Source organism: Hypanus sabinus, chromosome 7, assembly GCF_030144855.1.
Source record: "Hypanus sabinus isolate sHypSab1 chromosome 7, sHypSab1.hap1, whole genome shotgun sequence".
Taxonomy (NCBI): Eukaryota; Metazoa; Chordata; class Chondrichthyes; order Myliobatiformes; family Dasyatidae; genus Hypanus; species Hypanus sabinus.
Genome location: NC_082712.1, coordinates 31,623,766 through 31,649,604, shown reverse-complemented (window position 1 = coordinate 31,649,604; position 25,839 = coordinate 31,623,766). Strand labels below are relative to the sequence as shown.

The following is a 25,839-nucleotide window of genomic DNA, read 5'->3' as shown; positions in this document are numbered from 1 at the left end:
CATTTTGTGTCTGTTGCTTTTGATATTGGTGTCCCGCTGCACAGTTTTACAAAAGGATAATATATAGATACAGCAAGAAATTGAGAAATCCAATTTTTTTTTTGCCAGGGAACTGAATACAGAAGTATAGAGGCTATATTTCAGTTATGTTACGAACCCCGTAACTGGGTTACTTACCAGCAAAGATAGAGGCATCTGTTGGAGTCTGATGATACTATTTTTAACAGTATTTATTAGTAAAAATACACAAAAATAATATCAATGCAAATATACAGATAATATACGTCGTCAATACTAAACCTAAAAGTGTGGGTATAATAATAATCAATAAGAAATAAGCTCTATCGTTGTCTAGGGGATAACGAATTGTCCGATGGAAATATAAAGTTTGCTTCAGTTCACACAGGGTGCCGTCGTTTGTTTGTCGCTGTGTTGCAATTGTTGGAGAGAGAGGGAGATATAAGAATGGGAACAGTTACCGCTAAGTGTTTTGCCAACCTTCCTTTATGATTTCGATCCGTCGGTGTCTCGTTGTTGTGGCCGTTCAAGTGTGACCTCTCCTTTAGCTAAACTGTTCTTCCGTGATGAGCCCGCCACCCAGGCAAGGGAGGACACACACAAGCTCCCACCGGCTTTCGCTATAAGACGCTGTCCCTGGATTTCTAGCATTTCTCCTGGTGTGTCTAAGGAGTGTTCCCCAGACCCATCTTTTATCCTCACTCACGGGGTCTCAGATGTCAATCAGGTTGGGATGATGCCATCCCTCAACCAGACCACTCTGGTTGCCCCGAGGGGTTTCAATGAATAGTACAGTACTCAATACACAATTCCTTCTCCAAGAGACAATAGCAGTAATCAGTGGTTCCGTTCCGCTTATGTCAAGAGACATTCCACCTGGTTGTGTATTATGCGTCTCTCTCTCTCATTTCCTGACATGCTGTGTATCTCTCTCATTTCCTGGGTCTCATACCCGAAATACTAGCGATCTTGCAATTCTCAAAAAGGAGGGGGCAACTTTGCACCCTTTAGCCCCTCAGAGTTGCTCCACATTCATAATACCCCCATCCTTCTAAGGATTTTTACCACAGAGTCTTATAGAATTTCAGAATCTAACACAATACAAAAGAGCTTTTTTTCACTACAGAGTAATACAGTTATACAGTCCATTCAGCATCTAAACAGCTAGCGATTACTTTGTCACTCCCTTTAATATCTTAATATCTTGTACCTTAATCAATTCCTGTAGCATCAGACTCCAATTTAATAACCACCTATTGTTATTCCTTTTCTTCAGCAAAACAAAAGAGTTGTGATCTTAGCTTACATGTATATTACAAAAGTTAATGCAAATACTAATCTTTATTTTACTTTCAAACTTAACAGTCAATCTTCCATAGTGTTGCCTTTATTAGTTACATGCTTTGTCAAAATCCCTTAAAACTAGATCCTGTTACTTTAAAGTGGCATCCCGTCAACCCTCGCCCCTTTTCCAGTTAACTCCCACGTGGTTAGCTTGCATACCAGTGTGGAATAAGCTTTTGCATGCTCCTTTCATAGGAGTTATTTTATCAACAATGTTTTCCAAACGTAGCCCATTGGCTGAAACTCCACACAATTCTTTATTTTTAAGCAAGTCATTAGTTTTATCTTCAGGACCCTTCATTCTATTGGTTTTCAATTTAATATCTGCAAGCGAACCCTCTTTGTCCAAACAACATTTCAAATTCTGCCTCTTCACAGCACACCCTTGCATAACATTAGCGAGTGGGTCACCTTTACATTCCAAATCAAACTGTAATTGATTCGCAGGCACCGTGTTAACAAGCCATTGTTCCTTCAGCCCGGTTACTGCTTCTGACACCAATCCAGACTTTAAATTTTCTTCATTCAATTTAGGAACTACACTTTTCCCTTTCCCTTCAATAATAATATCCACATCACCACCTTTTATCTCCCCACTAACTTTTAACACACCTTCTAACACAAACAACTGGGAATTCTCACTTCCCACTAGTACCAAGGTTAACCCTTTCTTCACTGAGCCAAGTCCATCTGACCCACAACGACTGCATTCCTTTTTAACTGAATCAAATACCTTAGACTTTTTTTGAGTTCCATGACTAGGTTCAGTACCACGTGCATCCACATCTTGAACACACTCAAACGGGACCTCTGCCTCTTCCAGGCTTTCAATACCCGTCCCCTTTTCAAATTCTAAATTCCCCTAATCCTCCCAGTTACTCTCTGGGCAACTCCCTTCCGGAGTAAACTCAACCCTGTGGGCTGAAACAACCTCATCTGCCAATCCAGCAGACTCCTTCAACGTAACGGCTTCCTTTTCATCTAGGACTGCCCTCATTTCATTATTGGGCACACCTTTAAAATTTTCAACTTCTTCAAACAGTTCCGTCAAGCCAGACAGATCATCCATGTCCAACCCCGGACCTTCTAACAGCCTTATCTGTTTCTCATTTTTACTCTGTGCCTCTATAAATTTCCTCCTGGCTAAGGGTAGGTCTACCTCCTCTCCTTTACTCTCTTTTACCTCCCTATTCTCCGTTTTACCACCCTCTAACCCCTCTCGGTACAGGGTCAGTAAAATTATCTCAGCCAAATCGATACTGGCCTGAATTAAACTGGTCCCTTTCTCAGCTGCCTTTCTTGACATGCTGCGAGTGATCGTGCATGCGGGATAGATCTTGGAAACTAGGGGCAGGTCCTCAACACTTACAGGCTGGCTCGTCAGCTTCATGGCTGACCAAACCTCACCACCAGCTAAATCATTACCCAGAAGGACGTCCACGTCAGTTCTCAGAAATTCTGATCGCACCCCTATTTCAACTGGTCCAGATACCAGGTCACAATTTATAATGCTCCTATGCAAAGGCACAGCTTCTGTCCCTTTTCCTATGCCTCTCAAAGCTACCTCTCCCATCTCAGGACCAAAATCTAGTACCTTACTGAGAATCAATGACTGCTCAGCTCCAGTGTCTCTCCAGATCTGCACTGGAATTGGTGTTTCTCCCTCTTACACAGACACGGTCCCTTCTGAAATAAATTTCTCACGCCCCTCTCGCATTCTATCTACCTGGGGCTTTCTCGTCGATTTACTGATCAACACAATACACCCTGTAGCAACTGCTGTTTTCCCTTTTCCTGTCTCCTTCCTCGGAGCAAAGCACTTAGATGCAATATGACCCACCTTTCCACAATTAAAACAGGTCAAGCCAGGACCCCTCCTGCCATCTTGCCTTTCTTCCTCCTTATTTTTACCACTAGCTCCCGGCTGAAACTCTGCCTCAGACGGCAGGCTTTCTCTACCGTTCCCATGGTCTTTCTGGTAACTCTTATTCGAGGAAAACTTTGTCTTGTGGGTTAGGGTATATTCATCTGCAAACCTAGCAAATTCGGATATGGACTTATTCGGCTTCTCGTTCAAATACATCCGGATATCATCTGATACACAACCTTTAAATTCCTCAATCAGAATTAACTCCTTGAAATGCCGAAAATCTTCTTCCACCATTTCTGCTGCACACCAACGATCCAAGAGCACACCCTTCTCGTAGGCAAACTCTGCATATGTCTGATTCCACACTTTCTTTAAATTTCTGAACTTTTGTCTATAGGCTTCAGGTACCAATTCGTAGGCCCAAAGAATGGCCTGTTTTACTTCCTCGTATTTCTCATACTCCTCCTCCTCCACAGACAACACCGCATATGCTCCTTGTGCCTTCCCTTTTAACACACTTTGTAACAACGCCACCCACTGATCTCTGGGCCACTTCTGATTCACTGCCACCTTTTAAAAATGCAAGAAATAACTATCAACATCCGTCTCCTCGAATGGAGGTACTAACCTAAACTCCCTACTAACAATAAACCTCTCCTCTCGGTCTGGCCCTTGAGCTCTTTGCTCTTTCCTTAACGTCTCCATGTCCAGCTCATGCTACCTCTGTTTCTACTTCTCCTCATACTCCCTCTGCTTTTCAGCTCTTTCCTTCTCCCTTTTGACCTCTAACTCCTTTAGCTGGAGCTCATACTCCCTTTTCCACTGTTCCGCGTCCAGCCTCAATTTCTCCAACTCTAACTGAGCCGTCCCACTAGCTGGTACCTTTTCAGGGATATTTTCCAATACCTCAGCTGAAAACACATTCTTCTCAATATAATACTGAGTTATGGCCCTCTGCACCTCCCACTTTTTCATTGACAACCTCACCTCTGCAAGATTTAGTCCTTTTGCAATATTTATCAAGTCCGACTTTGTGGCAGCCTCTAGTGCCTCCGGAGTCGGGTTTTTTATAAATTTGTCTACCTCCATCTTTGCTGGTTTCCTGTCTGGTTACCCACGCAACCAGATCCGAGTTTGGACTTAAAAGCCCGATTTACTGGCCCTCCAATTTGGTATCAAATCTCAAGATGCGGCCACAAGTTGTTACGAACCCCGTAACTGGGTTACTTACCAGCAAAGATAGAGACATCTGTTGGAGTCTGATGATACTATTTTTAGCAGTATTTATTAGTAAAAATACACAAAAATAATATCAATGCAAATATACAGATAATATACATCGTCAATACTAAACCTAAAAGTGCGGGTATAATAATAATCAATAAGAAATAAGCTCTATCGTTGTCTAGGGGATAATGAATTGTCCGATGGAAATATAAAGTTCGCTTCAGTTCACACCGGCTGCCGTCGTTTGTTTGTCGCTGTGTTGCAATTGTTGGAGAGAGAGGGAGATATAAGAATGGGAACAGTTACCGCTAAGTGTTTTGCCAACCTTCCTTTATGATTTCGATCCGTCGGTGTCTCGTTGTTGTGGCCGTTCAAGTGTGACCTCTCCTTTAGCTAAACCGTTCTTCCGTGATGAGCCCGCCACCCAGGCAAGGGAGGACACACACGAGATCTCACCGGCTTCGCTATAAAACGCTGTCACTGGATTTCTAGCGTTTCTCCTGGTGTGTCTAAGGAGTGTTCCCCAGACCCATCTTTTATCCTCTCAGAGGTCTCAGATGTCAGTCAGGTTGGGATGATGCAATCCCTCAACCAGACCACTCTGGTTGTCCTGAGCGGTTTCAATGAATAGTACAGTACTCAATACACAATTCCTTCTCCAAGAGACAATAGCAGTAATCAGTGGTTCCGTTCCGCTTATGTCAAGAGATATTCCACCTGGTTGTGTATTATGCGTCTCTCTCTCTCATTTCCTGACATGCTGTGTATCTCTCTCATTTCCTGGGTCTCATACCTGAAATACTAGCGATCCTGCGATTCTCAAAAAGGAGGGGGCGACTTTGCACCCTTTGGCCCCTCAGAGTTGCTCCACATTCATAACAGTTATATGGGGCATTGGTGGGATCTCAACTGGTGTCTGCAGTTTTGCACTCTTTATTTAAAGATAAAGATGCATTGAAAGCATATTAGAGAAGGTTACTAGATGAGAAACCTGGAATGCAAGTTGGAAAGGCTAGGTTCGTTTCAGCTGTGGTCCAGGAGAGTGGAGAGTTTTGTCATGTGCATGTTGAGAGGAGAATCTTGTGGGAGAATCAAAAACTAGAAATCACTATTTAGAAATGTTGTGTTGCTTATTTAATACAGCAGTGATTCACGTTGTTTTCTCTCAGTTACTGTCTTCTTCAAAGGGCTGTGGGAGCAGTCCCTTTCAACACTTTAAAGGCCAAGCTAAATAAATTCCTTATAAGCATTGGGGTAGAGATGAACAGGATTAGATGATGATAGAGTTTTGATTACTTAAAGATAAACTATGATTTTATTACATGACAGACTGGAATTGTGGGGCCACTTGGTCTACATTATATGTACCACCTTCTCCTGTTAGGCACCAAATCCATGGTCTCAAGGTTTTCAACACTATCCTGAGTGTCTTTTCCTTACTATGAACAACCATAGGGAGAGGGTTCCAGGAGTCAGCCAACATGTAGTATTTTTTTTAAGGAATCTCAAAGCACATCCTTACATCTTATGGACTGTTGTCTTGATAATCCACTCCGACAACGAAATTGGAATAGATACAAGAGATTCTGCAGATGCTGGAGATCCAGAGTAACATGTACAAAATGCTGGAGGAACTCAGCAGGTGAAAAGGAATTAATAGTTGACGTTTTGGGCTGAGCCTCTTCATCAGGACTGGAATAGAAGTGCGTTTCAGTACTCTGATGTTGCACATGCTGACAACATAACAAATTGAGAATAACTAGGGCCTCAACCTCAGAGAAGTTTGATCATCTTTCCAGTAGAGTTGGAGGATTTTACCAGGGTAACATTGATGGCATTTTTCCAGTAGCATGAAATTGCTGATAGAGATATTCCAGGTTTCAGAAGCACACAGGATGATAGGGATCATTGCTGCCTGGTGCTGTCATTGTTCTCTAGTGCGGTGTGGAGTTTGCATGATCTCATTGTGAGCACAAAGGTTTTCTCCATATTATGGTTTCCTTCTATAGCCCGAAGGCACGCAGACTGGTAGATGATTTGGCCTCTATAGATTGCCCTTAAAAGGTAGATGAGAGGGAAAATTTGAATGGGAGGGAAATATTGGGAGAATAAAATGGAATTAATATAATTGTCTGTTTAATAGTCAGCGTAGACTCAGTGTGCTGAAGGATTGTACTGAGCTTTGTGTCAGGCCTGATCTTCAAATACCTTTTGAACAAAGTTCAACAGTCTACAGGAGGCAAGATAAACAAGTCTCCACTTTACTTTAGAAGATTGAAAAGTTGCTCTTAACTTAATTTTATAAACTATTAAATGTGATGTAATAAAATTTCTTCAGATGCTACATTTAGTTTAAATTTGTTTCCAGATCAGATGAACATAAATGCAAAATCAAAGCAAGATCAATTGTCAAGAAATTTTGGAGGATTTCCCTGCATTCTTCCTCCCCCTTCCAGGATAGTGGAACTCAGAATTCCTTCCCCATAAAATACACACTTGTGTACCTAACAAAGTGGCCACTGTGTACATGTTTGTCTTCTGTTCCTGCAGTCATTTCACTTAGAGGTTTAATGTATTACGCGTTCAGAGATGCTCTTCCACACCACTGTTGTAATGCATGATTATCTGAGTTACTGTCACCTTCTTGTCAGTTTGAACTATTCTGACCATTCTCCTTTGATCTCTCTCATTAACAAGGCATTTTCGCCCACAGGATGTTTTTCTTTTTCACATCATTCTCTGTAATCTCTAGGGAGGACCTTGCATGAAAATCCCTGCAGAACAACAGTTTGAAATATTCAAACCACACCGTCCTGCACCAGCAATCATTGCATAGTCAAAGCTACTTGGTTCACATTTCATTACCATTCTGACGTTTGGTCTGAATAACTGACTCTCTATGTTTGCAAGCTTTTATGAATTGAGTTGCTGACGCATGATTGCCTGGTTAGGTATTTGCATTAACAAGTAGATGTACCTAATAAAGTGGTCAATAAGTGTATATCCATTTGATTTTTTTTAGAACAGAGTTGATCATTTTATGGAACACAGATACTAAACATTGAAACAAAAAAATGAGCTGCTGGAATAACTCAGTGGGTCAGGCTGCATTAGTGGAGGGAAATGGAGAGTTCAACATTTCAGGTTGCTGCTTCTGTCTGGACTGGGAGAGAAGAGGAATAGCCCATTTAAAGAGGTGAGGGTGATGGGTGGGGCAAGAGCTGGCAAGTGAGGTGGATCCAAGTGAGGAGGGACTGATTGCCAGGTGGGGAGGAAATGGCAGAGATAGCGACAGAGGCTGCAAAGTGGTAATTGCAGATGACAAAGGGCTGAAGATGACCGAACCTGATAAGAAAGAAGAAGAATGAGTGGGACCAAATAAGAGAAGGAAGGGATATTTTTTGTTCAGGCACAAGTTGCTTGATTAATGCACTAAGACCAAAGAACTGATTGTGGACTTCAGTAAGGGCAAGACAAGGCAACACACATCAGTTCTTATCAAGGGATCAGAATGACCAATTTCAAGTCAACATCTCTGAGAATCTACCCTAGGCCCAACATTTTGATGCAGTCACAAAGGAGGCACAACAGTGCCTAATTTTCATTGGGAGTTTGAGGAGATTTGGTATGTAACCAAAGACACCTGCAAATTTCTACAAACATAACATAGAGAGCATTCTAACCGGCTGTATGACCATCTGGTATTGGGAGAGGGCCACTGCACAGAATCGAAATAAGCTGCAGAAAGTTGTACACTCAGCCAGCTCCATCATGGACTCTAGTGTCTCAAGCATCAAGGACATCTTCAAGGCACGGTGCTTCGGAAAGGCAGCATCCATCATTAAGGACCCCCAACACCCAGGACATGCCCCCTTATCATTGCTACCATCAGGAAGGAGGTACAGGAGCCTAAAGGCACACATTCAGCAATTCAGGAACAACTCCTTTCCCTCTGCCATCATATTCCTGAATATATAGAACACTTTAAATATATATATATATATATATATATATATATATATATATATATATATATATATATTCACACACACTTACTATAATTTATGTATTGCATTGTTCTGCTGCCGCATAACAACAAATTCCATGGCATATGCTGGTGATATTAAACCTGATTCTGATATTTTGCAATATAAAGTGCAAATTTTTGCTGGAGAGTTTTCAAGGGTATCTGGCGCAGGAGGAGAGATAATACATAATTTAACAGAATTGCAGAAGAGATTTGAGGGGCTTAATAGCTTATTACTTTCATCTGAGTGTTTTGCAGCTGAATGCTGTGCTGATAAGGTTCACAAAGCCATTTGGTATATCCGCTTCATAATCTAAATCTGCCCTCCAAAGAGATGGTACTGAGGTTGAAGAAAACAGACAAAAGGAAAATAAATTAACAGCCATTGCAATGAGAAATGGAAAACTGAAGATTACAATTTTGTGCAGTAAAAATATGCCATTGGCATTTACCCAAGTTCAAGCCAGACCCTATGACTTAAAACATAATTTAATGTCACAGTAATTTTGAGTTTATTCCCTCAATACAGTAGATACAGTAATTAGGCATTAATACATCTTTTGACTATAATAAATATTACAATTATTTGGACTCAATACATCAAAAACTAAATTTAATCCATCTAAGAGCAATGCACAAAACACTGAAGGAATTCAATAGGCCAGGCAGCATCTAAAGCATGGAATAAATAGTTGATGTTTCAGGCCAAATCCCTGCTTTAGACGTTGTCTGACCCGCTGAGTTCCTCCATTATTTCATGTGTTGCAATCAGATGGATTTCCAGCACCTACAGAATCTCTTGTGTTTTTGATTCATCTAAACCAGAGAAGATTTACCAGGATGCTGCCCGGATTAGCAAACACGTTTTACAAAAGAAAGCCTGAGCAAACTAGGGCTTTTCTCTTTGGAGCAGAGGAGAATGAGAGGCAACTTGACAGAAGTGTAAAAGATAATAAGAGGCAGAGGTAGAGTGGGCAGCCAGCATCTTTTTCCCAGGGCAACGATGGCTAGTACCAGAGGATATCCTTTTAAGATGAGTGGAGGAAAGTTTAGGGGAGATGTTAGAGGTTATAGTATTTTTTATATATACTGTAGAGAGAGCAGAAGGAGCTTGGAATATGCTGTCTGGAGTGGTGGTACAGGCTGATGCATCTGAACTATTTAAGAGACACTTACATAGGCACAGAGATGAAAGGAAAATGGAGGGTTATGGGCTATGAGGAGGGAAAGGTGAGACTGACTGTGGACAAGGTTAAAAGTCTCACACTACGTCATGGGCTGAAGGACCTGTATGTTCTATGTTTAAATGCTTAATTTAAGCTAGAATATCATCGCATACGTGGTTTACATGCAACCCACAGATCTGGTTAATTGGAAATATTATAATGCAGAGGATGATGTGATACATTTAATTTTCAACACTTATTGAACAAGATATAGAACAGGATTGAGTACTCATTTCTTCAGATGGCTGGTTCTAATTGCCAGCCTTCTTGCAAATGGACAGAAATCATTAATGTTTCTCAACAGGACACAAAATTTAGCAAGAACAAGAATCCCTCAGGTGCTGTCACTTACACACACACACACACACACTTCCCCCCAAGAGCTTGAACAGTCCTGTTTTAAGAAATATGAAGTATCCGTTGCCATTGAAACATGTTTACAATCAGGATCCAAACAGATCTGAAGGAAAGCAAAGACCCAAATTATAAATGGCATTTCATAGAACATCTTGCGCAACACAAAAGACGTTTGCACTAGAAGTATAAGTTATTTTTCATTATTTATTGCTTATAAATCATCTACACCATTGAAATCTTTGGTAAAAATAAAATCTAGCTCTATTTAACAATAAAATATTCACAATGATCTACATACATATTGCACACAGAGGCTACTCAATGGTCACAGATAAGGAATGTTAGGAATTGTTCTGTGAGGAGCTTGCAACTTATACAACACATCTCTGCACCACCAAGAAAAATAAAACAATTCTCAAAGTTGTCTTAAAAAATATTTATTCAGTTTCTCACAACATTAATTACTGGCATCTGAACTTAAAGAAAACTACTGGATATCAGCTTGAAAGGAAAAAATAGCTTTATGCATTGATTCAGTCATGTTGAGACAAAGTCATTTCACCTAGTGCTGCATCTGTCATGTGTGCACGGAGAAACAACAAACATCAAAATATCCCAGCAACGTGTCCCTCTGGAAAAATGTCTGCAGTTTCCACTTCAATTTTAAAAAAAACCAGGTCCCTATTATGATTTTTACTCATTCACAAAGTGCTCGATAGTGTTGGGCAGACTTTTTGCTCATTCAAATGAATTCGCAGCTCTGGACATAACTCAATCAGCAGCAACTCCATCAGTGTCTGAAAGAAAAAAGGGAAGAAAAGGAATAAAGTTTACGACATAATGTTTCTCAGAATCCATTTGGTAGAACTGAATCCGATATAGACTGGCTAGAAAGTGCTATTGGCTTTGTTAAAGTGGTTCCGAAAAACTGGTGTTACACAAAGCCCCTTGAGAGGGTGCTCTGGCCACAGGTATCTTGACAGCCATGCAAGACCAAGAGTAGAGAAGAAGTGCTGGTGTGGAAGATTGTTCTTATTCATGTCTTCTAATCAAAAATGTCATCATTAGGTGTTTAGAACAGCACAGGAGTTGGCCCTTCAGCCCACAATGCCCATGTTGACCATGATGCCAAATTAAACCAATCCAATCTGCCAGCACATCTGATCCAAATCCCTCCATTCCCTCCATGCTCATGTCTAAATGCCTCTCAAACGTCACTGTCACATCTACTTCACCACTTTCCACTGACAGTGCTTTTCAGACACCTACTACTCTGTATAAAATAAATACTTGCCTCACACTTTAAAATTATCCCCTCACCTTAAAGCTAGTCCTTAACATTTCCATCCTGGACAAAAAGACTCTGGTTATCTACTTTACCTATACCTCTCATTGGTTAGGTAGCACCTCGAGTATGATGTGCAGTTGTGGTCACCACACAGTAAGACGGATGTGACTACACTGAAGAGTGCGGAGGAGAAGCATCAGGACATTGTCTGGATTGGTTACTGTACAAGCAGAGATTGGGTGGACTGAGTTTGTCTTCCTTTGTTTGAAGGGTTCTGAGGAGTGATATGACAAAGATAACAAGAGGCATAAATAGGGCAGTTAATAAGAAACCTGCAAAAGCATCATGGGTTTAAGGTGAGGGGCAAGAGATTTGAAGGGAATCGGAGGGGTAAGTTTTTCAAAAAAAGATGAAATTGGTCTGTGCTGTACAACTTGATAATTCTCTAGTCTTACGAATGTCCCTAAATGTCAAACTTATAAAAGCCACTAAGTAAAATAGCAGGCAACAGAACTCTGCCAGCTGTCAAATGGGATCTCTGTGAATCAGAGTCCTACTGCTCCTGACATCCCAAAACTGGATTCCAAGAGCAGGTAACCATGAGAAGGATGGAGCTGAGGCAGGAGATCTAAAGCAGGATTCTGGGTGAGCAAACTTTGATCTACACTGTTGGTGTGGCCAGCTGACCATTAAGGATCTGAGCAGTTTCTTATACTGCATATCCATTCACAGATATGGGTGCTACTGCTGATTCTAACATTTACTATTCATTCCTAATTGTTTCAAAACAATGAAATCAGTTAAGAATCAACCATGTCCCTGGGGCCTGAATCACTTACAAGACAAACCAGGATAGGACAGCAGATTTCCTTCCCTGTTGGACATAAATAAAACAGATGGATTTTTATTGCAGTCCTTTACTGAGACTAGTTCTTTATTGTTTGAAACAGAACTCATTTATTCAGAAATGGTCATGATGGAGTCCAGTAGGCGAACATCGTGGATCTAATGATGATCATTTTTCACAGACTGACACACATTCAAGCTGCTACGGAACAACAAGCACATTTTTCAAATGCCTTACAGCCAAAGACTTGCCTGGTAGTTTTGAGAAAATGGTGACAGAGCAGTTAAATTACTAGACCAGTAATCTTCCACAACTTCATATGTAATCTCTGAGGCATTCCAGTCTCTCCATAATAGTGAGGAACTTAAAACTCAGTTCATAAAATAGAACGGGAATAAAAAGGCAGAAGGGAAAACATGACTAGCAAAGTTGATCTTGCAAAGTCTACCTGACAAACATAAGACATAGCAGCAGGATTAGGCCATTTGACCCATCGAGTCTGTTCTACCATATTAACACAATCAACACTATTTTCCTGCCTTTGCCCCTTTAGACACATCTAGAAACTGGTACAGTATCTAAATTCAGTGAGTTGTCCAAAATATATATCAAGCAATAATCTGACTCAGTTGTACACATAAAACTAAAACAAATTTCTTTAAACAATACTCCAGACAATGTGTGTCCTGTCAGAAAGATGGGTGTGAGCAGAGTCTAGGTTGGAGGGCTTGTGCCATCTTGCCACATCAGGTAAAATAGGCATAAAGAAAAGCACTTGCTCAGTCTTCATTTGTGTTAAGCATTTGAAGAGTAGCAAGGACACAGTAGGAACTTCAATGAATGCTTTCATGGTGAGAGAGAGAGAGAATGAGAGTGAGAGTGTGAGAGGGGATGAGAGAGTGAGAGACAGAGTCAAAAACAAATCCAATTTTCCCTCATCCATCTACTTCACATAGAAGCATTGATACATGATAGGCCAAAAGATATCCTGACCGTTCAAAGCACAACTTCCCACGATGTCAGACAGAACCAGTTGTTCAATGAGATTGAGGATAGTTATCGTGGCTGAAATCCGAGGTGCTGCAAGCCATCAGCAGCAAAGAACCTGTAATCCCCACAATCACATACCAAATAGTCTGGACACATCTTCGTCTACTCCTACGATGAGGCCAAACTCAGGATGGAGGAATAACACCTCATATTCTGTTTGGGCAGCTTCCAATCTGATGTTACAAACATCGATTTCTCTAACTTCCAGTAATTAATAACCCTCACCCCTTCTTTTTTCATTCCCCATTCTGACTGCCCTCTCTCCCCTTCTCATCTCCTCATCTACCTGTCGCCTCCCTCTGGTTAACATATAACATATAACAATCACAGCACGGAAACAGGCCATCTCGGCCCTCCTAGTCCGTGCCGAACTCTTAATCTCACCTAGTCCCACCTACCCGCACTCAGCCCATAACCCTCCACTCCTTTCCTGTCCATATACCTATCCAATTTTACCTTAAATGACACAACTGAACTGGCCTCTACTACTTCTACAGGAAGCTCATTCCACACAGCTATCACTCTCTGAGTAAAGAAATACCCCCTCATGTTCCCCTTAAACTTCTCCTCCTTCTTTCCTTTCTTCCATGATTCCCTGCTTAGGACACTTCTTTCTCAGCCCTTTACCTCTTCCAACTAATACCTCCAGCTTCTTATTACATCCCACTCCCCTAGCTGATCCAGCCTGACCTGGTTAGTTCCTCCAACACTTTGTGTGTTACTCAAGGTTTCCTGCGTCTGGAGAATATCTTGTGTTTATATATCTGTACTGCCTGGCATATTCACTACAACTGTTATCAGATGAGATGGATGTATGTGGAGTACGGAAGAGCACCAGAAGCCTCTGAAAATAAGGTGCCAGTAATGGGTTAATCAGTCTGTGTTATAGGATCACATGTACTGAATAGTGAAAGCTGCATTCAGCAGTCAGGACTAACAGACTTCTTAACCCCAACAGAGCATGGAACTATTTAGCAACAAATCCAGTTGTGTATGGGACAACAGGAGGAAAGGAGCAAGCAATTTATCACATGCAGCTGCATCAACACACCTAACCTCAAAGGCAAAAGAGGCCAGACCTCATCCACTAAAGAACTTCATCCAAGAGTTCCTAATGGATGCTCCGTATCGGCTACTTCCTATTATACCAACTATCACATAAACCATTCATCAGTCAAAGCAATTTACTTCATGTACTATCAAGAAAGAGCTCGGACTGGATATAATAAAGATCCAGTAACATTCGGCTGTGCTCTGATGACTTGTGTTCCAAAACTTGCCAAAGTTTCAGGATACAATACTGGTAAAACTGAGGTAATTATCCGTACTTGTCCTACATGTAAAAAGCAGGTCAATTCCAATCCTGCTAGATGACATTGGCTGGGTATGATTGCAAGAGGAGTCATGGGGAAGGAAGGAACTGTGCTAACCAGTTGCACTCTATCACCAACAACTTGATCTATAGTGCTCAGTCAGGATTCAGCCAGATATAATTTGTTCCAAGCCTGATTGCAACCTTGCTCCAAAAGTGTAGTCATAATAGCTTCCCTTAACAACAACTAATCAATTGCAGCATCAAGCAGCCTCAGTAAAATGTAAATCAATGAGAATCATGAGGAAATATAATCTCATTAAAGTTGTATAAGATCATTAGACCATAAGATAAAGGAGCAGAATTTGGCCATTTGGCCCATCGAGTCTGCTCCACCATTTCAACTTGGTTGATCTAATTGTCCTCTCAGCCCCAATCACCTGGCTTCTCCCTGTATCACTTCATGCCCTGACCAATCAAGAATCTATCAACTTCTGCCTTAAATATACATAAAGACAGCCTCCACAGCTGCTGGTGGCAAAGAATTCCACAGGTTAACCATTCTCTGACTAAAGAAATTCCTCCTCATCTCTGTTCTAAAAGGTTGCCCCTCTATTCTGAGGCTGTGCTCCCCATCATAGGAAACATCATCTTCAGATCCACTCTATCAAGGCTTTTATGAGGTCACCCCTCATTCTTCTGAATGCTAGTGAATACAGGCCCAGAGCCATCAAACGCTCTTCATATGACAGGCCATTCAATTCTGGAATAATTTCTGTGAATTTCCTTTGAACCTTTCCAGTTTCAGCACATCCTTTCTAAGATAAGGGGCCCAAAACTGCTCACAATACTCCAAGTGAGGCCTCATAGGTGCTTTATAAAGTTTCAATATTACATCCTTGCTTTTATATTTTAGTCCTTTGAAATAAATGCTAACATTCCATTTGCCTTCCTCACCATAGACTCAACCTGCAAATTAACCTTTAGGGAATCTTGTACAAGGACTCCCAAGTCCCTTTGCACCTCAATTTTTTATTGTATTTTCTTTCCACTTAGAAAATAGACAACCCTTTAATTTTTTCTACCAAAGTGCATAACCATACACTTCCCGACACTGTATTCCATCTGTCATTTCTTTGCTCATTCTCCTAATCTGTCAAGTCCTTCTGTAGTCTCTCTACTTCCTCAAAACTACCTGCCCTTCCACCTATTTTAATATCATTTGCAGACTTTGCAATAAAGCCATCAATTCCATCATCAAATCATTGACATATAACATAAAAAGAATCAGTCCCAACTCTGACACCTGTGGAACACCAGCTATCACTGACAGCAGCCAGAAAAGGCTCCTTTTAATCCCACTTTTTGCCTCCTGCCAATCAGCCACTGCTTTATCCATGCTAGAATCTTTCATATAATACCATGGGCTCATAGCTTGTTAAGTAGCCTCATGTGTGGCAGCTTGTTAAAGATCTTCTGAAAATCCAAGTACACAACATCAACCGATTCTCCTTTGTCTACCCTGCTTGCTGTTTCTTCAAAGAATTCCAACAGATTTTTTCAGACAAGATCTTCCCTTGAGGAAACTATGCTGACTAGGGCCTATTTTATCCTGAGCCTCCGAGTACCCTGCGACTTCATCCTTAATAATCAGCTCCAACATCTTCCCAAACAATGATGCCAGATTAATTGGCCTTCAGTTTCTTTTCTCCTGCCTCCCACCCTTCTTGAAGAGTGGAGTGACATTTGCAATTTTCCAGTCCTCTGGAAATGGTTGGAGTTTGGTGGAGAGTGCAGCTGGTTAAAATTAGCAGGTGCAATGTGTTTGAACATCAAAGGGTTGTTATCGCTGCTGAAATGGTTCTTAAGTGACATTTTTGTGCTTATTGCAAGTATTTGAATAAAGAATTAAATTGACATGTTAAAATATGATAAGTGGAGGATCAGTGCTGGGTACATTGTTATTTATCATCTATATCAATGATCTGGATGATAATGTGGTAAATTGGATCAGCAAATTTGCTGATGATACAAAGATTGGAAGTGTAGTGGATAGTGAGGAAGGTTTTCAAAGCTTGCAGAGGGATCTGGACCAGCTGGAAAAATGGGCTGAAAAAAGGCAGATGGAATTTAATACAGACAAGTGTGAGGTATTGCACTTTGGAAGGAAAGAAACAAAGTAGAACATACAACGTAGGGCACTGAGGAGTGCAATAGAACAGAGGGATCTAGTATTACAAATACAAAATTCCCTAAAAGTGGCATTGCAGGTATATAGGGTAGTAAAGAGAGCTTTGGTACATTGGTCTTTATAAATCAAAGTATTGAGTATAAGAGTTGGAATGTTATGGTAAGGTTGTATAAGGCATTGGTGAGGCCGAATTTGGAGTATTGTGTGCAGTTTTGGTCAACAAATTACAAGAAGGATATTAATAAGTTTGAAAGAGTGCAGAGAAGGTCTACAAGGATGTTGCCAGGACTTGAGAAACTGAGTTACAAAGAAAGGTTGAACAGACTTTATTCTCTGGAGCGTAGAAGAATGAGGGAGAATTGATAGAAGTATATAAAATTATCATGGGTATAGACAGAGTGAATGCAATCAGGCTTTTTCCACTGAGGCTAGGGAAGAAAAAAACCAGAGGACATGGGTTAAGGGTGAAAGGGGAAAAGTTTAAAGGTAACATTGGGGGGGGGCTTCTTCATACAGAGGATGGTGGGAGTGTGTAATGAGCTGCCAGATGAAGTGGTAAACGCGGGCTCACTTTTAACACTTAAGAAAAACTTGGACAGGTACATGGATGAGAAGTGTATGGAGGGATATGGGCCAGGTGCAGGTCTGTGGGACTAGGCAGAAAAATGGTTCAGCACAGCCAAGAAGGGCCAAAAGGCCTCTTTCTGTGCTGTAATGTTCTATGGTTCGATGATATATGGGGAGAAAACACACATTTATATAGTACTTTTAACATAGCTATCTCCCCATATGCATCACAAGAACATCAACAACGAATTGGGGAGATGTTAGGGAAGATGATAAAAGTATTGTTAAAGAGGTAGATTCAAAGATTGAGATCACTGTGTGAATTCAAGTTCAAAGCTGAGGGAAGTTTAGGCGTGTCTGGTGTAAGTAGAGCAGTTATAATGCAATCTGCAAAAGAGGCCAGAAGTGGAGGAATACAAATATCTGGGAGAGTGATAAGGCCATAGGAGTTTAAGTATTTTTGGGAAATTACACCCCACTCAAAATTAGCTAATTTCCAAATGTATCACATTCTCAAGCCGACAATTAAGAACAAAAGCTGACAAATTACGCAGAAAACCTGGAGGGCCAACTGAGAATTGTGTTGGCATGGCCTCATCAACCACATACGAGACAGCCTTGGTGACTCAATCACCACGTCTCTCTGCCATGACTGACATATTATTAACATTTCAGTTAAAATAATATTCAAAAACATTTCTTTTGGTGACATTTAGTCACATCTTATCTACACAGTTTGAACAACCTCTTTCATTATTAAACCATAAGTAATGCATACATCAGAAGTACGTAATAACTATTATTTTTCCACCTGAATTAAGCTAATGAATCATGGTATACATTATTTCTCACTAGAATTTGTGTATGCATAAAAAAAAGCCCAAGGCTTTTAGTATTTTTAGCAATTAGCACAGCTGTAGAGATACTAATCAACATGCTGCTATTCAGCTTGACTAGGTAATAAGAACAGGATATGATTTGCTCAAGATGAAATGGTTGATGTCTCTGTATTACAAAGATAACCAATTAAAATGTATTAAGTCAATAGCTGTCAAGTTGGCAGATCCAACTGCACAGAACTGGATTATTCATTGAAAGAATGTAGAAGATTCTGTACTAAGTGGTAAAAAACTGAACTTCTGAAACAGCTGTAGTAGTATTGGCAGGGGTTCTTTTTGTGCCAACATAACAATGACTTAGACTTAAATGCAGAGGTCTTGATAAAAGTAACTTGTTCAGACAGTAAGAGTCGATTTGATAATTTGGTCAGTTTGGCAGCATAAGTGGCAAATGGAATTTAATCCAGAGAAATGTAAGAGAATGCATTTGGGGAGTTGAAGCAAAATGAGAATATATAAAATAATAATTATATATGTATGTGTGCGTGCATGTGTGTATGTGTATATATAGTAAGAAGATATGAGGCACGTGGAGCAACACATACAAAATGCTGGAGGAACTCAGCAAGTCAGGCAGCATATTCCACTCCATAGAATCTGTCTGACCTGCTGAGTTACTGCAGCATTTTGGGAGTGTTGTTCCAGATTTTCGGAATCTGCATAATATTTTGTGATTAAGATCCTGGAGCACATGTTCAGATTCTTAAAAGGCAGCAGGACAGTCAAAAAGATGGTTAAAAAGGGACACTTTATTAGCCATGGCACAAAATATAAGCAGGGATGGTTACTCTAGAACTCTATTCAGCAATTAAACCACAGCTCGAGAACTACACACAGTCCTAGTCATCACATTACAGGAAGGATATGAATGTGCTGGAGAGGATGCTAAAATTCATAGTTATGTTGCCAGGACTGGGGCATTCTAAATGGGGGCAAAGATAACATAGGTTTGGATTGTTTTCTCTGTAATATACAGTAGTATGCGAAAGTCTTAGGCATATGTAAAAAAGCTGTAAAGCGAAGATGCTTTCAAAAATAGTGACATGAAAAGTTTCTAAAAATAATGACATGAAAGTTTCTACATATCAAAAAAAATTACTATAAAGGGTAGTAAAGAGTTAAAAAAAAACTAAATCAGATCAATATTTGGTGTGACCACCCTTTGCCTATAAAACTGCATCAATTCTAGAGTCTTAGGTATACCATACTGCTGTGCAGTTTTATAAGAAAATTGGCTGGCAGGTTGTTCCAAGCACCATGGAGAATTTGACACTGTTCTTTGGCAAACTTTGGCTGCCTTGCTTGCTGAGGATAGTCCCAAACAGCCTTGATGATTTTGAGATCAGGGCTCCAAGGAGGCCATATCCTCTGTTGCAGAACTCCTTGTTCTTTTTGCTGATGGTAGTCCTTTATGGCCATGTGTTTGTGACCATCATCCTGCTGCAGAATGAAGTTGGGATCAATCAGATGTCTCGCTGATGGATAAGAATCTGCTTGTACTTCTCAGCATTGAGGATTCCATTAATTCTGACCAGACCACAAACTCCATTAGCAGAAATTGCAGCCCCAAACTTGCAGGGATCCTCTCTCGTGCTTCACTGTTGGTTGCAGACACTCATCCATGTAGTGCTGTCCAGCTCTTCTATGGACAAACTACCTTCTATCTGAACTAAATATTTCAAATTTTGACTCGTCAGTCCAGAGCATTTGCTACCATTGTTCAGCACCCCAGTCCTTGTGTTCTTGTGCGTAGGTGAGCCTCTTGGCATTCTGGCAGCAATTCTTCCATGAAGATCACTTCTGACAAGTTTCTGTGAGTTCAGAGTTGATAGCGGTGTTGGACTTCTTCCAAATTAGAAGGGATGTCAGTTTGATGCATCTTTCATCTGCTGCACTCAAGCTATCTCTGGCTGACCACTATGTTTCTGGTCCTCAACCATACCCATTTCTTTGTGCTTCTCCAGAGAAGCTTGGACAGCACATCTTGAAACTCCTGTCTGCAGTGAAATTACTGTTTACATAAGAACATAAGAGATAGGAGCAGGAATAGGCCAATCGACCCCTCAAGCCTGCTCCGCCATTCAACAAGATCATGGCTGATCCAATCTTAACTCTAGTTTTCACCGAATCCCACAAGGCAACAGTGCCAACCAACAGGGCACCATGCCGCCCATTTTATTTTATTATTCAAGCCGCCCAAACCCATGTGATCACCCGGGGAAAAAAAACAAACCGATTTGCCAATTGAGGAGAAAAAATCTGGAAAATTCCTCTCTGACCCATCCAGGCTATTGAAAACTGGTCCAGGAGATCACATGGCTGATCTAAACCTAGCCTCATGTCCACTTACCTGCTCGCTCACCGTATCCCCTAATGCCATTTTTATCCAGGAAAATGTCTATCTCCGTTTTGAATTTATTGAGGTAGTAGCTTCCACAGCTCTCTGGGGCAGTAAATTCCACAGCCTCACTACCCTCTGAGTGAAGAAATTTCTCCTCATCTCAGTCCTGGAACGGCATCCCCTTATTTTAAGATTATGCCCCCTAGTCCTAGTTTCATCCATCATTGTGAACGTTCTCCCCGCATCCACCCGATCAAGCCCCTTCACAATCTTATATGTTTCAATAAGATCGCCTCTCATTCTTCGGAACTCCAATGAGTAGAGTCCCAATCTACTCAACCTCTCATCATACATCAACCCACCCATCCCCGGAATTAACCTAGTGAACCTTCTCTGCACTGCCTCGAGAGCCAGTATGTCCTTTCTTAAATATGGACACCAGAACTGCATGCAGTACTCCAGGTGTGGTCTCACCAATACCCGGTACAACTGCAGTAAGACCTCCCTGTTCTTATACTCCATCCCCCTAGCAATAAAAGCCAGCATTCCATTGGCCTTCTTGACCACCTGCTGCACTTGCATACTAACTTTTTGTGTTTCCTGCACCAGGACCCCCAGATCCCTTTGCACAGAAGCACTTTCCAGTTTCTCCCCATTTAGATAATAACTTGCTCTATTATTTTTCCTGCCAAAGTGCAAGACCTCACACTTGTCAGTATTATATTTCATCTGCCAAATGTCTGCCCAATCACTCAGCCTATCTATGTCCCCCTGCAGGGTTTTCAATGTCCTCCGCACTCATTACACTCCCTCCCACCTTTGTGTCATCAGCAAACTTCGATACGTTGCACTTAGTCCCTTTCTCCAAATCATTAATATAGATTGTAAAGAGTTGGGGTCCCAACACTGACCCCTGCGGAACACCACTAGTCACCAACTGCCAGTCTGAGAATAAACCATTTATCCCAACTCTCTGTTTTCTGTTAGAAAGCCAATCCTCCACCCATGCCAGAATATTACCCCCCAATCCCATGATTTTTTACTTTAAGTAATAATCTTTGGTGTGGCACCTTGTCAAATGCCTTTTGGAAGTCCAAATACACCACATCCACTGGTTCCCCTTTATTTACCCTATATGTTATGTCCTCAAAGAACTCCAACAAATTTGTCAAACACGACTTCCCTTTTGTAAAGCCATGCTGACTTTGTCCTATTAAGCTATGTTTATCCAAATGCCCTGTTACTGTTTCCTTAATTATCGATTCCAACATTTTGCCAACCACAGATGTTAGGCTAACTGGCCTATAATTCCCAGCCTTCTGTCTATTACCCTTTTTAAATAAAGGAGCTACATTAGCATTTTTCCAATCTGCCGGGACCATTGCCGAGTCCAGCGAGTTCTGAAAAATTATCACTAATGCATCCACAATCCCGACCGCCACTTCCCTTAAGACCCTAGGATGCAAGCCATCCAGTCCAGGGGATTTATCCACCTCAGTCCCATTAATTTAACAAGTACCATTTCCTTGGTGATTTGAATCGTAGTTAGCTTCTCTCCCCCTAGAGCCCCTTGTTTATCCAGTGTTGGGATATTTTGAGTGTCCTCTACTGTAAAAACTGATACAAGATATTTGTTCAGCGTTTCCGCCATCTCCATGTCCCCTACCACTAATTTCGGTCTCACCTTCTAGGGGACTAACATTTACTTTAGCCACCCTTTTTCTTTTTATGTAACTATAAAAACTCTTACTATCTGCTTTTATGTTTTTCGCCAATTTACTTTCATAATCTATCTTCCCCTTCTTAATCAATCTTTTTGTTATTTGCTGCTGATCTTTAAAAGCTTCTCGATCTTCAATCTTCCCATTAGATTTAGCTACTTTATATAACTTTCTTTTTAGTCGTATACTTTGCTTTATTTCTTTACTTAGCCATGGATAACTATTTTTTCTTTTACACCCTTTTTTCTTCAGTGGAATATATTTTTCTTGATAATTGTAAAATAACTCCTTAAATATACACCACTGACCAAGTACCGATCTACCCTTTAATCTATTTTCCCAATCCATCTTAAGCAATTCCGCTCTCATACCATCATAGTCTCCTTTATTTAAACTCAGTACGCTTGTTTGAGATCCAACCCTCTCATCCTCTAATTGAATATGGAATTCGACCATGTTATGGTCACTCATTCCAAGGGGATCCTTTATTTTTTATTAGTCCTGTCTCATTACACAGGACCAGATCTAAGACTACTTGCCCCCTTGTTGGCTCAGTAACGTATTGTTTAAGGAACCCATCCCGAATACACTCAATAAACTCTTCTTCAAGGCTGCATTGTCTGACTTGATTAGTCCAGTCAATATGAAAGTTAAAATCCCCCATAATTATAGCTGTTCCCTTATTACAAGCCCCAACTATTTCCAGATTTATGCTCCGACCAACTGAGTTACAGCTGTTTGGAGGCCTATAGACTACTCCCACCATTGCTTTTTTCCCTTTACTATTTCTTATTTCTACCCAAATTGTTTTGTTATCCTGATCCTTTGAGCCATTATCATTTCGCTTTATTGCAGTGATTTCTTGCTTTATTAACATAGCCACCCCACCTCCTTTTCCTTCTTGCCTGTCTCTCCTAATTGTCGAATACCCTTGTATGTTTAATTCCCAGTCCTGGTCACCCTGCAGCCATGTTTCCGCAATTGCCACAATATCATAACCATATGTAATTATTTGTACCGTCAACTCATCAATTTTATTCCTAATACTACGTGCATTCAAATAAAGGACTTTCAAATATGTTTGACATTTATTTCCTACCTTTTCCTTTTGTACAACTTTAGGCTTATCTCCGTACATTCTTTCCCCTCCTGACACACTCTGTCTTTTTATTCCTCCACTTTTACCTACATCCATTACCTTCTCCATTGTCTTTTTAATTATTTGCTCTCTAGAATCCCCCCCCCCCCCACTAGTTAGTTTAAAGACCTCTCTGCAGCCCTAGTTATATGATTCGCCAGGACACTAACCCCAGCCTGGTTCAGGTGAAGCCTGTCCCTCCGGAACAGTTCTCTCCTGTCCCAGTACCCCTAGCTGCTCATATTCCTGTAACAGAACCTTCTTCCTTGTCCTATCTATGTCATTAGTACCAATGGGAGAGACCTTGCTGGTGCAGGATGACCACCTTGTGTCTTGTTCCTATGCTCACTCTTGCCATGGTGTAAGATTTGATGATTTGAAGGTCAAACTGTCACATCTGCTACACTCTCATTTTCACTTTGGTTGTTCTTTATCCAATTGATTTCTTCTACGCCCCTTCTTTTTCAGTTAATCAGTTTAGTTCATTCAGCTCATTATGTCATTGGTAATTACCATTCTTTTTGTTATCTTTGTTTAATCTTGCACTGGGTTATATGACCTAAAGTAATCAACTTTTTATTTGAAAATGTTATATAAATTAATATGTTACTTCCTTTAACAAAATATTTCCTTTTACACTTAATTTCTGTTTGAAAAATGAATGTTTGCAAATCTAAATTTGCTCTTTTCCACTGGCATACCAATTCAGAAGACAAAAATAAACATCTATTACAAAATTTATATTAAAAATCTAGGGTGCCCGAGACTTCTACACAGTACTGCATGAGGCAGAAGGAGTAAATAACAGAAAATCTTAGTCCTCTGAGGAAATGGGGAAATTGGTAATGATTAAAACTGGGGATGAGGATTTTAATTAAAGCGTAGAGTGACTAGATTATCCTCTCAGCCCTTTATCCATTAGAGGGAGTAGATCAATAGCCCATTATGTCATTGATCATTAGCATCATTGATAAATTGAGGGTTTTTTCAGCTGAAGAAGCGATTAAATTTACTGGCTGAACGGGTGGGAGAGATAGGCCCGTAACACATTTAGACAGTACTTTGATGTAAAGCTAAAGGTAGGCCTTCAAAGTAGGATTAGCCTACAGAATTTTTTGAAGACAGGCATAGAAAGAATAGTTCAATAGCCTTCTTCTGGATAATAAATTAATACAGTATATTCCAGATAATTGGGACCAGTACAGTTTGGCTGAAGTTTTATGGAAATAGTTAAGAACGTATACGAAATACAAACTACCATTTAACAATGAAATACAGAACAAATAAGAACATTACCAATACTACTACAGTACTATAAAATGGTTCCTAATAGTTATTGGCAGAGGTATTCATCCAATGTGCACTCTTGTGTTCTTTTGATTGACTGTAAATGAACAAAATCAGCGCAGATACCTAAAGAGATAACAGACTGTCTTCATACAATGTTTTTGGCAATTGCATCCTCCAAATCTTCATTTTCATTGTAACATTTCAGATTGATTATAGATACCTTCACATTCTTCACAGTGCCTAGCCTCTTGAAGTAGTGAAATCACTTCATTTTCACTCCTGGCCATTCTTGGCACCTCCAAGCAAGAACAGTTCTGAATTGTCTTACTGCTTATTTCTTGCCAACTATCAGTGACAAAAATCACTGACTTTTTGAACACAGACACATGTAACTGCTGCTATTTAAAAACAGTTCACTCTAAGCATGGTGTAGTGTCTAATGCCTACACAAATGCTTATGAGTGACTCTAGCTAACTGTTCAGCAACAGTCTCCTGTCCTAATTAAGTAGCCCGGTGCCCCACATAACGAAGGTAACCCCGGCTATTTTCACAATTAGGTTTTGTTCTTTAAGAGTTGTCCCAAATAAGTGGTTGCCCTGATTAACTGATAGCCCAATTATCCAGAACCCACTGTATTTGAAATGTATTCTGAAAGCCCTAGAGTTTCAATCCATCAGAACCACTAACTTAAATTTACTTCCTTCAATCTCAATATTGTCAGGACAAGATGCAAGAGCAGTGCAGGCAAGCTGAGATGGTAGAGAGAGATGCACGAGTAAGACATTTGCTCCCTCCCCCACCTTTGACCCTTTAAAGCCTAGCCTCTCCCTGTCATGTATTTAGTATAACTGATGCTCTTCCCACCACACAACAGTACTGCATTTTAATGAAGGGAGAAGAATTGATATTGATCATCCTGTTATAAGGAAGAAGTTATTAAACTAGGAGTGCAGTAAAGGAGCGTTGCCTGGACTTGGTGGGCCTGGGTTACAAGCAGAGGTTGCACAGACTGGGATTTTATTCCCTGCAATGTAGGAGATTGAGGAGTGACCTGATAGAGGTACATAAGATCTTGCGGGGCATAGACCAGTTGAAAGCAGAGAGTCTTTGTCCCAGGGAGTGAGT

The 25,839-nt window shown here is 40.6% G+C and overlaps 1 protein-coding gene across 5 annotated transcripts in view; it reads right to left on the bottom strand.

The window, feature by feature from the left end:
* Positions 1–9,002: 9,002 nt before the first annotated feature.
* The window catches only part of snx25 (sorting nexin 25), a 302,483-nt gene continuing 285,646 nt past the window's right edge, over positions 9,003–25,839 (bottom strand). For 4 of the 5 annotated variants that reach the window (XM_059974381.1, XM_059974379.1, XM_059974378.1 and 1 more), the window contains exon 20: positions 9,004–10,866. In XM_059974381.1, the coding sequence (XP_059830364.1) occupies positions 10,771–10,866 (96 nt within the window). In that variant the 3' untranslated portion in view covers positions 9,004–10,770. Of the gene's footprint in view, positions 10,867–25,839 lie in introns of all 5 variants that reach the window. The other variant, XM_059974382.1, reaches the window with a different exon arrangement.